This window comes from Colossoma macropomum, unplaced genomic scaffold, assembly GCF_904425465.1.
Source record: "Colossoma macropomum unplaced genomic scaffold, Colossoma_macropomum, whole genome shotgun sequence".
NCBI classification, from domain to species: Eukaryota; Metazoa; Chordata; class Actinopteri; order Characiformes; family Serrasalmidae; genus Colossoma; species Colossoma macropomum.
In genome coordinates, this window is record NW_023494800.1 from 21954332 (window position 1) to 21970320 (window position 15989).

The 15989-nt window shown below is 36.6% G+C and overlaps 1 protein-coding gene across 3 annotated transcripts; it reads right to left on the minus strand.

Moving 5' to 3' along the window:
• Nucleotides 1-846: 846 nt before the first annotated feature.
• LOC118820443 (organic solute transporter subunit alpha-like) lies at nucleotides 847-15496 on the minus strand. 3 transcript variants are annotated; one of them, XM_036588793.1, is made up of 9 exons: nucleotides 15369-15496; nucleotides 13818-14027; nucleotides 10509-10660; nucleotides 9190-9263; nucleotides 8826-8984; nucleotides 5157-5268; nucleotides 2522-2668; nucleotides 2120-2225; nucleotides 849-1451 (listed from the first exon to the last, which is right to left on the minus strand). In XM_036588793.1, the coding sequence occupies exons 2-9, from the start codon at nucleotides 13888-13890 to the stop codon at nucleotides 1282-1284; spliced, it is 993 nt and encodes a 330-aa protein (XP_036444686.1). In that variant the 5' UTR covers nucleotides 13891-14027; nucleotides 15369-15496; the 3' UTR covers nucleotides 849-1281. The 3 variants fall into 3 exon arrangements, with proteins under 3 accessions (XP_036444687.1, XP_036444686.1, XP_036444685.1); XM_036588794.1 differs by lacking the exon at nucleotides 13818-14027 and having other exon boundaries at nucleotides 847-1451; nucleotides 15369-15464; XM_036588792.1 differs by lacking the exon at nucleotides 15369-15496 and having other exon boundaries at nucleotides 13818-14079.
• Nucleotides 15497-15989: the final 493 nt, after the last annotated feature.

Below are 15989 nucleotides of genomic sequence, written 5' to 3' on the forward strand. Positions count from 1 at the left end.
TTATATGTTTTTTTGTAGCAGCATTAGCATTGACAGATACGTACACAATAAAAATATATCGGATATCAGCCACAATTTCCATATCGGTGTGTCCCTAGCAGGGTTGGGCAGAATACTTTGAAAAAGTAGTGATGAATGGCTGAATACTGAATACACCATCTTAAATGTATTCAGGTATGTATTCCATTACAGTACATAAAAAGTAATGTATTCATACATTTAGAATAAATATTGTTAAAGCATATGGGAAAACTCTGCTGTAAGTAAGTTTGAATTATTCGCTGTTACCGGTTTCAGTCCTTTCATGTAATTCTTCTCTTCATGATTCATGAAAAATTCACTCATTTAAATGAAGTTACAAAATTCTCAACATTATTTTGGCTCTCACTGCCTGCTTTAGTCCACTGCCTGCTAATTCCACTGCCCTCTCATGAACTAAGCAAACAATTTGCTGCATCCCAATAACAAAATCTTGTGAATTTGACTATAAAGTGGGAAACCATGTAATTTTCAGTTAATGAAATTATGTAACTTGCCATGAAACTCACGCAAGAGTTCAGTACAACACTGATGCTAAGCTTGTCACTCATGAACATGTCCACTACTCAGGAAACTGTTCAGTTTAATCCTAATAACTGATCATCACATTGGTTTATCAGTCTACTCAGGCTTTAAAAGAGCTCTGTAATGCTGAGATTAATAGCTAATCATCACATTGTTTTTCAGTCTACTCAGGCTTTAAAAGAGCTCTGTAATGCTGAGATTAATAGCTGATCATTACATTGTTTTTCAGTCTACTCAGGCTTTAAAAGAGCTCTGTAATGCTGAGATTAATAGCTGATCATCACATTGTTTTTCAGTCTACTCAGGCTTTTTTTTTAATTTAATGGGTAGTGTTCTCATAAAAATGTAAAGGGTAAGTGTATTCTGAATACTGCCTTTACAAAATATAACTTGGACTGAATACCGATATTAAACTTCAGAATATGTATGCCCAATAATTCTGTTATGTCTCAACCCTGATCCCTGGTTGGAAATTAAGGCCTGGAAGGCAAGCAATAAAGTGAAGTGATCATTCTATAAGAAAAGTTATTTCCTGAACTAGTGAACATATAAAAAAGTGAGGCACATATGCACTTAAGACTTGTGCTTAAACTTATAGCACTGCTATAAGAAATATTGATACACTATAACACTTTTTCAACAAAGCATTTTAAAAAGGCATTGATACATTTCATAAATAGATCTCTCTCTCTCTTTCTCTCTCTCTCTCTCTCTCTATCAGGCTGTGTGCTCCTCCACTGAGTTAGGGCACAGGCTGATCTTAACGTTCATCTCGTTGTCGTTCTCACGCGGGTCCAGGTTGACCGGCTCATACATGCGTCGGTACAGCATCCGGGTCACCAGCGTGATGACGAACAGCTCCACAATCATTAGCTGCTGACTAAACGCTACAGAGAGACAGAGATTATAGTATTAGACTCTGTGCCGAGCTGAGTTCATTCATTGCAGTCTGCACATAATACTACGGTGTTCATTTTAGAGCATTCTGTACAGAATCACATTAAAAGTAATCTAACACTAGTTAAATTGCTGGTGTTAATCAGAGTGTAAACTACTTAACACAGTGAAAGAGATGTTTAATAGAAACAGCATGTGCCTACAGAGCACTCAGTCGTTAGCTGAAATACCAACCATTGCACTATAAAATGATTTATCCAAAGTTATCAAAATTGATGGCGCTTCTTTTGTTTGTTTTTTATTTTAGAGAAGGGTTTCTCAACCACAGTGGTCCTCTGGCCTATACTTAGGGGTTGGGGGGGTGGCATGAGCACTTAGAGGGCTGGTGATGGCACTTTGTCATAAAATTAGTAAAAATATATAATTATACATAAAATATATATTATAATAAAAATGGCTTTTCAGTTCAACCTAAAAATACTTCATGTGGTAACAAATAAATAAACTAGTTTTATTCAGCCTAAATAACTACTTTGAATGAAGGATTCTTTCAGCCAAAGTAATTTTTGAGTTGATTAAAACTATTTTTAGGTTGAACTGACAAGCCATTTATTACAGCAGAAGCAAGAGAGAGAGAGAAAGAGAAAGAGACACTCACTAGATCCTCGGGCAACGGAGGAGAAGGGTGGTGAGCAGGCAATGACGCCATTAACGGCCAGGATATTGATAATGGCTGCCTGTAACTGGCTCAGAACAAAGACCAGCTAAAAACATACAGAAACAAAGTTCAGATAGTCTGTTCACACCAGGGACTTGTCATTAAGGGGGAACTCCTCCAGTATTTTTAAAATTTCAGCACAATTAATTGGTTAAGATGTAAATGAAGTCATTCAGAGTGGTTTGGTGTGATCTGTTCTAGAGAAACTTAATGAGTCAGATTTGTTCACTGTGGTGGTGATAGAAACCAGACATCTAATAATATTATTAATCTGAATGAGAAAACAAAGGCAGACTGACCCCACCCGTGTGTTGTCAGCAGGCAGTCTGCACTGACACTGACCTGATACATGGCATACTTGGGCATGATCTTGACGGTGCGCAGTGTGTTGCGTACATGCATGAACATGATTCCTATAGGCCACAAGCCAATGATTGTCAGCACTCCTACAAATAAGTTTATCCAAAGTGCAACTCCATATATACTCAGCTGTGAATGAATAAACACAGAAGGAAAACATTGAAATAACATTTATGGAGGACCAACACTCATTTATTCCTACACTAGCTTTCCTGTAAAACCTGCTATTTATCATATTCCCTGCATTTTCCTGGGATGGACACTGAGAAATGCAATGGAGTGAACGCTTGTATGCCTTGTTCAAAAATCAGATGTTCTGTAATGATTTCATTTCCAGTAAGCATTGAAGTCAATGTGAATTGAAATCATAACACATTTTCCTTCAGCACCATGACGTAAAACATGGCATCATGTCAGGTCTCTGAGCTAGCTAAGCATTTTCTCCTGATGATAGATGGGGTTGCTGGGAGGAGGAGGTCAAACATGATATTATTGGTTAATATTATTTTTTCCCAGAAAACTTTTTCTGGTATTTGACATTAAGAATTACACTTTATAGATTAAGATAAAACTTTATTTTCAGGAACACATGTTGGGGCTTTATTAAGGTCTTGTTATTCATCCATAAAGCCCAAAATAGACACCTCTAAATGATTCATTCAGTATGCTTCATTCATAATGGCCTGTATTACTGTATTACTTTTGGCAGATGTGCCAAAATGATAAATAAATAAATCAAAAGGAAAATCAATAAAAAAATGAGTAACAGAAAAGTAAAAAGAAATAAATGCATTTGGGACATAAAACCATAAAAAAATAAATACATGTTTTATTTATTTATGCATTTATGTATTTCTACATTTATTTATTTATGTATTTATGTATGTATTTATTTATTTACTTTTTTATTTATAGATTTTAAATTTATAATTTAAAATGTATCATTTCTTGGATTTTACATTCATTCTGTTGACCTGCTATTTAGTAGTGTCTGGTCCACACTGCAAGCTAACCTCAACCAGTAGTTTGGTAGAATTAGGTTAGTGTTGCCCACATCTTTAGCACAGACTAGAGAAAGAAATACAGAAACAAATAAATACAGAAATTTAAAAATCTGAAATGAATAAAATATAAATGAATGTCAGCATTTCTGCTTATATGTATTTACTTATTCATTTATTTATGCATTTCTAACCTACTTTTATCTTTAGGTTACTTATTTTATAATTTTTAAATTATGGTTTTTATGTCTAACATTTATTTATTTATTCATTTAATTTCTTTCTTTTTTTATTTATACATATTCTGATTAATGTATGTATTTATTTATTATTTTGTCATGTTTTGTCCCCCAAATAACTGGAGGTCTGTTGTATGAAAATCAGTAATGAATGTCTTATTGGTGTATAATTGGCAGTATTTTGTTCCAACAAGTTCTAGGTAGCATCAAGTGACTTCCGGGCTTTATTGCTTTAGAGATAATAAGAGTTCAATAAGCCACTAATACTTAAAGGTGTGTCCCATATGAAGTGTGTAGAGTGTTAGTTATCAATAAATAGAGCCTAAAAAGATTTAAACAAGGTTTTAATAAGTGAGTTTGCATCATAAAGTCAGCACCTTTTCGTGCTATTTTTATTCCAAAAAGCACTGAAAACTCTTCCATACAAGAGTACAGTTTACCCACATTTGGTTATGTAAGTGGGTTAAGTAGCTTGTACTTTGGCTACCAAAAAGCAATGACATCAGCACAAAACAGCTTCTGAATACGGGATGCAAATTTACTTATTGACAATGTGTCTATTTGTGCTTTAACCTCTAATTAATGGAATATGGAGCACATCTTGAAGTATTAGTGACTTATTAGCTTGTATTAGTTCAAATGCACTAAACTCCAAACTCACTTGATCCTACCAGGAGCCTATAGAGATAGAATGTAGCCAAATATTACTAAAAAGATGTAAATAGAGATGATTACATGCTCAATAATTTGCTCAACAAGATCTTTATCACATGTTTATGGGGCAGTTATGAGTGATTTTCGAATTATGTACTAATACAGTTCATAATGAGCTTAGAGTACAGTGATTAAATCGTTTAGAATTATCTTATTTGGGTTAAAAATAACAAGACCTTAATAAATCCCCAGAATGTGTTCCTGACAATAAAGAGTTACTAAGAACATGCTGTTAATAAGTTATAAGTTCATTATTCATTCTGTGTATATTACTTAACTGTTCACTAAGCATCAGTTCTTACTTGGTAACTGATTAAGTAGTTAGTAATTACTATTGGAGTAGTTTAGTAAAGGATAATTTAGCTTGTCATTGGTTTAGAGCTGAGTTGATCATTAACTGTGTACATTTTAGAGGCAGTGAAATACTTTGATAGAAAACAAGAGTTTTGTGTTTTAAATGACACGATATGATGCACCATAACTAACAAGACCAGGGACATGAAGTAACAAAGCAAAATATGTTTCACACAGTGATTAAATTAAGTCAGAATCTACCTGTGTTATTGTTAGCCTACACACTCCAAAAGAGAACTTTACTGTTTGGTCAAGAGCCTCTTGTGTGTGTGTGTGTGTGTGTGTGTGCAGCATAAGAAGCTCACGTACAGTTGAAATATCAAAGATTCCATTGGCCCATAATGCAATACAGAAGATGGAGAACACGGTCCTCAGAATGGCGTACTGCAGAGACCCCAGCTTTAGCAGGAACAGCAAGCGCCTGAAGATGATATTAGTGATACATTAGTGTCTTATGTCTCACGGCCTAGGAGTACATGCTTTAACAATAACGTTAAATGTACTGTATCATGGAAAACATAATTTTCCTGACTTTTTTTAAACTAGTCTGATGTATGTAAACATTGCAAAGGTTTCAAAATGTACCTTTCACGCCCCACTACATACAGTCCATATATGAAGCTGCTGGTTTTGTGATGTCATGAAAAACCAGTGGACTTACATAAATGTATAACATTAAAACTTCTTGTTTCTACAGTCTTTGTTGATCTTTTCAGCTCCACTAATTGTTCTTTTATCACTTTGAAGTTCTACAATTACAGACTGTAGTTCATCTGTTTCTCTTCATACTTTGTTAGCCCCCCTTTAACCCTGTTCTTCAATGTTCAGGACCCCCACAGGACCACCACAGAGCAGGTATTATTTGGGTGGTGGATCATTCTCAGCACTGCAGTAACACTGACATGGTGGTGTGTTAGTGTGTGTTGCGCTGGTAAGAGTGGATCAGACACAGCAGGGCTGCTGGAGTTTTTAAACACCTCAGTGTCACTGCTGGACTGAGAAAAGTCCACCAACCAAAAATATCCAGCGGCCTGTCAGCGGGGTCCTGTGACCACTGATGAAGGACTAGAGGATGACCAACACAAACTGTGCAGCAAAAGATGAGTTACTGTCTCTGACTTTACATCTACAAGGTGGACCAACAAGGTAGGAGTGTCTAAGAGAGTGGACAGTAAGTGGACACAGTGTTTAATACCTGCTCTTACTATGTGAAGAAGTAAATGTACCCCATGAAATGTTTCTTTTGTTTTGTTTTGTTTTTTTGTTGTTTTTTTTACTTATGCAGACATTGTTTACCAGTTTCTGACATCTACTGGGAGAATTTTTTGCTCAGTCCTCCATGTACAATTCTTTTAACCGTGCAATGTTTGAGGGGTTTCTTGCATCTACAGCCTGTTTCAAATCGTCCCACAGCATTTCCACAGGATTCAGATCTTGTCTTTGACTAGACCTTTTCACAGCTCTTCATTTTTTCCATTTGAGCCATTCCTTGGCAGATTTACTTGTACGTTTGGGATCATTATCCTGTTGGAAGGTCCACCTCTTTAGATTCAAGATTTTGACAGATGGACACACATTCTCCTCAAGCACTCTCTGGTTCGTGAATCTTAGTTGATTCCATGCTTTACAGTAGATATGAGGCTCTTCTGATCAAATGCTTTCTTTGGTTTTTGCCAAACGTGGCTTCTGGTGCTGTGGCCAAACAACTCTATTTTTGATTTGTCTGTCCAGACCACATTGTTCCAGGAGTCCTGGTCCTTGCCTAGACATTCAGTAGCAAACCTTAGTCTTGGCCTGGCGTTCTTTTGGACAGCATGACCCATGTGGGTCAAATTTGTGCAATCTTTTTCTAATGATAGATGCAAGCACTTTGACGTCAACAGTAGCAAGAGCTTCCTGTAGATTTAGGCTTCTTAGAGACTTCTTTTAGCATCTTACTCTCAGGCTAAATTTAGTGAGGTGGCCTACCAGTGGCCCAGAGTTGGCAGTGGTTTTAAGTCTTCTCCACTTGGGGATGATCTTCCAGACAGTGGAATGATTGATTTCCAATATTTTTCAAATCTTCTTAAACTCTATCCCAGACTCATTGGTATGTACAAGTTGCTTTCTGAAAGCCTTAGAGAACTCTTTTGATCTAGGCTTGATAATACCACACACTCCAATAACAAAGAGCAAACCAGACCAGATATCTGAGGTTTAAATAAGACACATTCCTCCAAGATATTCAAGGTATACGCACCTGATTTCAATCTGACACATTTGAAGTAGTGATATATGTAGTGATGTACTTACATTTCCACATAAGAAAAAGTGTCACTTGTTAAATTATATCACCTTTATCTATCAGCACTGTTTAAATAAAGACCTGTATGTCCAAATATGTAGAAAAAGTCTAAACCTTTGTCTGAACTATCTTTTCATGGGTTGTTCTTACTTCTTCACGACTGTATGTATAATGATAATGGTAAAATAGTGCCAAATAAGTTTCCTTTTAAGGACTATTTTGCCTTACAATGCCTTGCGTGCTTGTCTCTGACAAAAAGAGTTTTTAAATATACACTTTAGGCCAAAACTGTATCGAAATAACTACTGTGAACCAAAGTCTTGGGGGCCATTCAGAACATTCATTAACCATAATCCTTTCACCACCAGCACTGTGAACAATTCTGCCTCTACAGGCTTCTCTAGAATGGAGCATGATCTTAATGCAGAATGTTATGCAGAAATGTAAAATCTGTAGAATAAGGCTACTGTAACTAACTAGGCTTACTCATTGACTGTTTTCAAGTTATGCTAAAGCCTCAGCCTTAAGGCTCTCAAGGATACTATATCACTATCACTGTCCCAAAAAAAAAACATTTTTTTTTTTATTTTTATTCTTCTACTTAATTTGAACACAGCAGCTGTCCTTTACACTGTGTTAAATACTCCAAAATGCCTAAAATACAATCTCTTCATATTAACTTACATTAAAGGTGCAGTGTGTAAGATTTAAAGGGATCTAGGTGCAGAAATGGTATATAGTACACACAACTATGTTTTCATTAAAAAGCTTAGAATGAGTTTTCATATCTACATAGGGAGAATAATCCTTTGTCTATAAATCCCACCATAGTGCATATTTATTGGTAGCTCAGTACATAAAACTTCAGGTAGGATATTTTGATAGTTTAAATTTCCTTACCGAAAATACTACAAGTATTAAAAATGTGAGGCATCTGGTTCAAATATTCCTGTTTCACCTTACACCTGGTGCAGCAGTTATAAACTGCAGGATCATTTAAGGTGGAATGGGAAAATTCAAACAAGAAGCTGGCAAATGTACTTATTAGAAAATGTTACCAGCATTGAAAGAACAGGATGGTTTGATCGCCTAAATCAGCTTATCAGGTGGACGTAGTGATATTATGTTGAGTCTGTACTGAATTAGCATCAGAAACACATTAAAACACTGAGTTACTAAGCTGTACTAATGAAATGTGCATGCTTGGCAGGATGAATTTTGTGTTATGAGATGTTTGAGAATCCAAATTTTGACAAGTAGAGGATCTTACTTATTATTTAGCACAAGAAAAAGCAAGGGAGGCTGAAGCCTCACTGCCAAAGAAGCAAAAACATGACATGACAGCCAGCCAGCATAGATTTTAGAAAAGGGAGGGTTGAGTTGGTTGCAATCTGCAACCTTATCACAAGAGGTTACACACTGCTTCTAGATAAAGAATGTTGTTGCCCACTCCTGTAAAGTTACCCTTTTGGAGATACTTGCTTTTCTGTTTTTGGACAGCGATGATATTTAAAGAGGCGTGTCACTGTGTCATTGAAAATCTAAATTATTTTTTGGGTTCCATGATTTGTTTTAGTTAAATAATTAAAAGAATATATGTTCATTGGTATCAAAATGTAATTTAAAAAAAGCTTTTGACCTGTGTGCACACAGTTGCTGAACACAGGTCTATGCTGGCACCAGAGTGGGTTTACCGTGTAATAGGCACTGGGGGCAGACAGGGGCAACAGCAGCAGCAGGGTCCCGTGCTAACCTTGATCGTCTTCTTCTCAGAGAACCTCAGGAAGGCCTCTTCGCCCCCACACTCCTCGAACAAGAGGATTAGAAACTTGTAGATTACGATAGCAAAGTATCTACAGAGAGAGAGGGCAAGAGAGAGAGAGAGAGAGAGGACAGGATATTACACACATCATTCTGCACACACACACACACACACAGTGATCTGGTGTAATATTTAATAGAGATTCTGTTATACTGTCCTTGGTCATTACTTATTACATGTTATAGGTCAGTGACCTCCTTCTCTTGACATTCTAAAGATTCTAAATAATTTCTTACGAGTTAGAAGTCATATCTGTGAACATAGTGGCTTTCGGGATCCACAGTCCAAGGCAACACATGGTAGAAATGACCTGCAAGAGGCAGGAACACCAGCGTCAGCATGTCAAACAGAATATCAAATTAAACATAGATCCAAGTGTCTTGGTTTCTATTGTACATATGTTCAGTAATTTGTGTATTTGGATAAAATATAACTTTCAGGTTTCGCTGTTCTGGCTCTGCCAGTCTAGTCATGCCATGGCAGGCATGGCAAATATACAGAGGGGTCGAGTAGTCTAAATATCTGGGATTTTTGTATTTATTTAAACTTAAAAATAGACAACATACAGTTTTTTTAAAAAATAAAATAAGGAAGAAATATTAACCATATCCATCCCTGGTGGAGAGGTACAAACTTGTGGGGTCTGTGCCAGCTTGATCACTGTCATTAAAGCAAAAGTACCAACTACTCAGAAATTCAGGTAAATATTTTAAAGATTCTACTTTTCACTCAAATTGTTATGTTGATAACATTATTTGCAATGAAAAAAAAGGTATTAAATTAGAAAAGATTGCATTTTCACCACTGGTCTCTGACTTTTGGACCCCACTGTATGATATCACAATACTAGAGGAAATTTTCACAATACATGATGTCTATTGCAGTTTCATTTGGTTTAATACGATAGAACAGACACAGTGCACCAGTACAGCTACATTTAAAAACTTTCACATACTGCACAGCACTATATTCAGCTAAGCAAGGTCAATTTTGTTCTCTTGGGTTTGTGGCATCATCAGCATTCAGAAACAATTTCACAACAATTTTGTGAAACCTTAAAGATAAAGGTGCCACAAAGGTTCTTTAAGTGATGCTATAGAAGAAGCACAATTGTTTCCCAAAAGAACCAGATGGGTGAGTGTGAAGAACCTTGTAAAGGTTTTAAAAGCCTTCTCATGATGTAAAGGTCCTTTACCAATTCAACCCCTTGAACAGCCAGGGTCCACGGGTGGGCCCAAAGTATAGAACACCTCAGCCAGTTTGCATTAAAGTCCCTGTAGTTACTGAATAATAAGCCTTAGTATATGATAAGCCTCTGATTTTAATGGGTTAAGGATTCTTCCTAGAACATTTACATTATTTGGAGGTTCTTCAGACTTTAAAGAGGTTCTTCACACTCATACATCTCATTTTCAAAAATGCTTCTCTAAAAAAGAACTTTCACATAATGTAAGTGTTCTAGGAAAAACCCTTAAATTGGTAAAGAACCTTTACATTATGGTCGCCATGGCATTTATATGAGGATTATGTACAAGGTTGGTGTGTGAACTCTTACTGGTGCAGCTCCAATGATCCATATGATGTTGGTCTTCTTTGGGTAGGGCACTTTTTTGTAGATGTACACACACATCTCTAAATACACTATAATCGACACCAAGGTCATGAATGTGAGGATGGTGTACAGAGCAATCCCGAACAAACTTAAGTCTGAGAGAGAGGGAGAGCGAGAGAGAGAGAGAGAGAGAGAGAGAGAGAGAGAGAGAGAGAGAGAGAGAGAATTGTTCATTATTTTATTCATACCCTGTCAACTTAAATTAGTTGACTTTACTTGAAAAAAATCATGCAAACCTATTGCCACATTTTCAGTGATTCAGACAGTCCAGTCATTTTAAATAGTTTCTACTGATCTGGCAGTACTTTACTTTTTCAAGTTCTGCTTCCTCTTGAATTAGTTTGGTTAACTTGAACCAAATACTTTTCTTTGTGTACATATTGACATCAATTAAAACAGGTCCATGCTATTAAATGGACTGATTTGTACAGTAAGGAATAAATGGTTTAGATCAGACTAGAATCAGTCATTTGTGAAAACTTTATTAGCATATTTGCTATTCTGTTAGCACTCATGGCTCCAGACTGAACTCGAAACACACCATCATGGTGAGAATAACACAAACATATGAAATGCATTTAGACTTCGCATTAAACATAAGAGTGCGCTGAAATACAAAAATAACAGTTTGCAAAGAGAATTATATTCAGAAATTAGAAAAATAAGAGTGAATTAACAGAAACCAACAAAACTGCTAAGAATGCTAGGAGGCTTTTTGGGCACAAGACTCTTCAGTGTGGAGGACATATCCAAATTAACTGATAAGACAAGAAATAGTAAGTGTTACTAGATTTGTATTATTTTTGACTAATAAGTGAATCCAAAAGAAATATAATTATGTTTTACAGTATACAGTGTTCTACTTAAGAGGCAAGATCTTCCTCAACTTCAGCTCACAAACTGCACAGTTCAGTCCTCCTGAACATTCACACAGTGTGTCAGTTGCCGAGCTTTACCACACCAGAGAAAACATCACCCAGGCCTGCATGCCAGACTTTAATAATGCTCAGTATGAAAGTTAATTGAGTGAAAAATTGCAGCAAGCAACACAAATATATCACACAAATAAAACAAGACCAGATAACAAAATAACGCTCAAGTTACAGGCATCTGAGGAAAAATAAACTCTACAATAAACTGTCAGTGATTGGAGGAATGTTTATTAGTTTCACAACCTGCTCACACAAATCCAGCTGTGAGATCAGTTACACTGAAAATTGTAGTGTTATTTCAACACTTAGAGTTCATTTACGCTACTTTTTAACACATTCTATGAATTTAGTTCAGATTGCAGTCCCACAGTAAATACTAAAAGCTATTTTAAAAAAAACTGTGAGGTATTTACACCAATGTCACTAATTGAGATATAAAAATATATGATTTGTATATATATAATATACATATATAAATATATACAAATCATCATTTATAGGGTACCTTCCATTGGGCTGTCCCAAAACTCCTAAATTTAACTTGTGAAAATAGTGCTTATTAGTACTTGTTTTTTAATGCTGTTTTTAAAAAGTTCTTTTGATTTCTTTTTTTAAATAATTTCAAAAATGGCTTTAGTCCATAGGCGGAGCCTTATTTTAGCCACACCCCTGCATTTTAGAGCAGGAGGTGAGACTGCATCTTTGTTCCTCATGGCCACATGGTGAGCAGTTATATCCCATTGTATTGAAGTAAATGTGTCCCACAGTCTAAAAATCAGTGTGTAACATTAAGAATTGTCACTACTGAAACATGTTTTCTGCAATTAAGTAAACTTTTTTCCTTTATTTTATATATGTATAACTGTTCAAAGCTGTGTTTGCTAGTCACGTAAGTTCTGCCAAAAATTACATCATGCTCAAAATTAAAATGGTCACTATCGAAACAGTCACTAGCAAACCACTTGGGAAAGTTCCAGAGGCGTTATTATTGTATTGGTAGTGACAAAATGGAATATTCATTTGCTTTAATAAAATAAGCATAATTAAAGTACAGAGTCACTCAAAGCAAAAGGATTTTAGGATTTTAGTCCAAGTCAGTTAAAACTACAGAACATGTTTTGAGCTCTGCCTTTGAGCCAATTCAGTAGAAGAAGCTATACAGTGCCACTCCACAGAGTGTAAAAAGTACACTGATCTGTGATCAAATCTACATTTAACAGTGTTGAAGTTTAAGACTGTTTTGAATGTACACTCATTTCTCAGTGTGTTCAAGAGGCACGACCAAAAACATTGCTGACAGACAAACTTGCACAGCAAGGAACACTTAATCTTGCTGGCTGGATCAAGGATCAGCCCCTTAGCTTTGACCCAGCAGGAGGTCACTATAACCTAAAAGCTTCTTTTGAACGGTGGATAGATGACCGCCCAAAAATGCAAACAACATTGCGCACAAGCCAATGAGAAGCCCTGAGTGCCACAATATAGTAGCGATCAATCAGTTCCAAGATGGATGATCACTCTTAGGAGATCCTGGAGTATTACATGTGCTTATGAAGACTGCTAAAGTTAGACGACAACATAAAACACAGCCACAGTGGGGATAATAAAACGGTAATTACTGTAATAAAAAGTAACAAACACTACAACAAAAAAAGAAAGAAAAGCTAATTAACAGACACTAACAAAACTGAAAGGAATCTGCATTCAGTGCTACAGTGTGGTCGACTTCTACCTTCACCTTCAAGTTTAATCAGCTCCTTGTAAGAGTGATGTGTTTACACTCCGTAAAATACCACTCTCTGTGTTTGATTAACACTCTGTGTGTAAAAATTACCCAACACTAAAATTTGAACTCACTGTGAAATTTGCTGTGCCCTCAAATTCTCAGTGTATCATGAAAGAACAGAAACATACGCTGGCTTTGAGACGACTAGAGAGTCCTGCTTTATGTGAAGATACATGTATATTACAGAACATGATTAGCTTTAGTAGGTTCAGCAAATTTGAATTTGACTTCATTCATTAAATTTTACAAAATGTCATTCAAGAATCCCTTCATATTTCCTTTACTACTAAAGCACAGGCTGGTTTATTTCATTTGCATTATGAGCTGTGAGTATGCAGACCTACTTTATTTACAGGAAAAGCTTCATTTATAGTACCTATAATTAAAATTACAGTGCAAGTCTATAAAACCAGGTGAACTTGGTGCCACCATCAAATGTAATCTTTGCTCAAAACCTGCAGTGATATTTCCTTCAATCCTATTATTCATTAAAGCAAATGCTAAGATAAGCACAACTTAATATGGGTCACTTACAATTAATGACCTCCACAGTCAGCGGGCGATCCCCTAAACATCTTGGATTGATAGTTCCGTTCAAATCATCCATTTCAAAGACTGACTAAAGTCCCTCTCAGTGGAAAGGAGAAGAGCTAGTAATGAAGTGTAGATTCCCCAGACTTGATGAATCCAGCTGACTGATCGAGGAGGGAAGCCTTCCAGCGCTGAACGATGTAAACTTCACCTCTGAAAGTGAAAATGTGATGAGCCCGTTTGCCGGATGGGCAACAAAATGAGAGGAACCTCCTCCTATTTTGGCGTTATTCCCACCCGTTTTACGGCAAGCCCCGCCTCCTGCGCGCCGATTGGCTAGTACTTACTTCGCTCGAGTGTGAAACTAAGAATTGACCAATAGCATTAAGCCATACTCGAGTAAATGTACCTTTCCAGAAAACAACCTGAGCACATGTACAACGTTATCAGGTCAGAAAACGACTGTTAGTGGAACTTCTCAGTGTATACAGCATTTCCGGTGCTATTCTTCTCTTTTTTTTTTTTGATGCTTTTAGTCAAAATTAAAATGATCAACTTCAAAGTACGTAGTAATTGCCCAGCTCTGACGACTAGCCAATCATGGCACAGGAGGCGGAGCTTATCGGGAAATCAGTGTAAGTGTGTCACTGCGTCTTCCAGTAAAATCCAATAAAATGCCACACTTCACTTTCTTTGTGGCTCCAGATTTTAACGGAGAGTGACTTCAGCTTCATGCCTTTTGGCATAAAACGATCCACCACCAAAACTGCGTTGACAAGTTGTAAAGAAATGTAGAGAGATGTTTAGTTAGATTTGTGTTGGTCACTTTGTTTTAAAGCCCTTGGTTAATATTTCAGTCAGGTGACTCATAGTCCAAGACATGAACTTTGAAATAGAAGCTTTTTTGTTGAAAAGCCAATGGCAATAAAGCTCTCATATAATGAAAGAACATGAAGAGTAGATCTTCTATCATGTGCTACCAATTCATACTGAACACTAACAAATCCCAGGAAATCCCAGAAAAATCATTAGCCATTGTTATGCTTTTCAACCAGCTTGGTCAAACTGGTCATGCAGGTCAACCAGCTTGGTCATGCTGTTCGACCATCTTGGTCAAGCTGGTCAACCAATTTAGTCAAGTTGGTCATACTGATTGACTAACGTGGTCAAGCTGGTCAACTAGCTAAATCAGGGGTGCACAACTCTGGTCCTGGAGGGTCAGGGTCCAGTGTGGTTTGGTTGTTGCCTTACTCAATCACACCCACTAAACTTGTTAATTAACTGAGGAGTTGAATCAAGTGTGTTTTAACAGTTAAATCACCAAATTCTACTGGACACTGGCCCTCCAGGACCAGAGTTGTGCACCCCTGAGCTAAACCATCAAACTCAAAGAAAAACGTACCCTGTGCTGTTCAACCATCTAAGTTGGTTCAACTTAAAAAATGTGAATATGGCATCCAAGGAATGTTATTCTACAAAACATATAAACAATAAGAACAACAAACAAAATCATGAGTGTATCAAATCTTGAAAACAAATATGGACATGTCTTACCAAATAGTGCGCCAGTCCAACAGTCCTACCCTAAATCATGTTCCAACAAAACCCACTCATGGAGAGACCTCTGATGACTAGTGTAGAATCTCCATCTCCTGAGGTTACATCATGGCATTTCTCACCAGTGATTCTTTCTACAGTTTCAAGGCTATGTTTTAGAGAAAACACCAGGCATGTCCTTTCCATGTGTTGATTTTTCATCGGTTCCCCTTGACCTGTGCAGTCAGTATCTGTTGCTCTTAGCTATGCAAACATTCACAGACAGTAGAAATGGCATTGATTTTGCTACATTTAGGCAGAATTCTATGGTTTCATCCCAACTCAAATGACTAAACCAAACATTTGAACCAATGAAATGACTGGTAAAGCATTAAAGCCTCAAAAAACAGTCACTTTTAAGTATACATTTCATGATAAATTTGGATTAAAGTACCTCCTAACTTTTGAACGTACAGAGGTATACATTATACACTAATCTGTTTCTTGGTAACATCAAAGCTTAGTGGTACATGGTCATTAGGTCATTCCCCTTTAACATGCTTTGTCATAACTCATTCAATTTCTGCTGCACTGCTGTGCACCAGAAGAAACACACCCTTACTATGCTGACATCCTCCT

Bases quoted from the DNA above. Each gene is read 5' to 3' on its own strand.
- LOC118820443 (XM_036588793.1), bottom strand. From the start codon at position 13,890: ATGGATGATTTGAACGGAACTATCAATCCAAGATGTTTAGGGGATCGC. The intron at 10,661-13,817 runs GTAAGTGACCCA...CCTCTCTCTCAG, and splicing joins GACTGTGGAGGTCATTAATT to ACTTAAGTTTGTTCGGGATT. The intron at 8,985-9,189 runs GTAAGAAATTAT...CTCTCTCTGTAG, and splicing joins ACAGATATGACTTCTAACTC to ATACTTTGCTATCGTAATCT.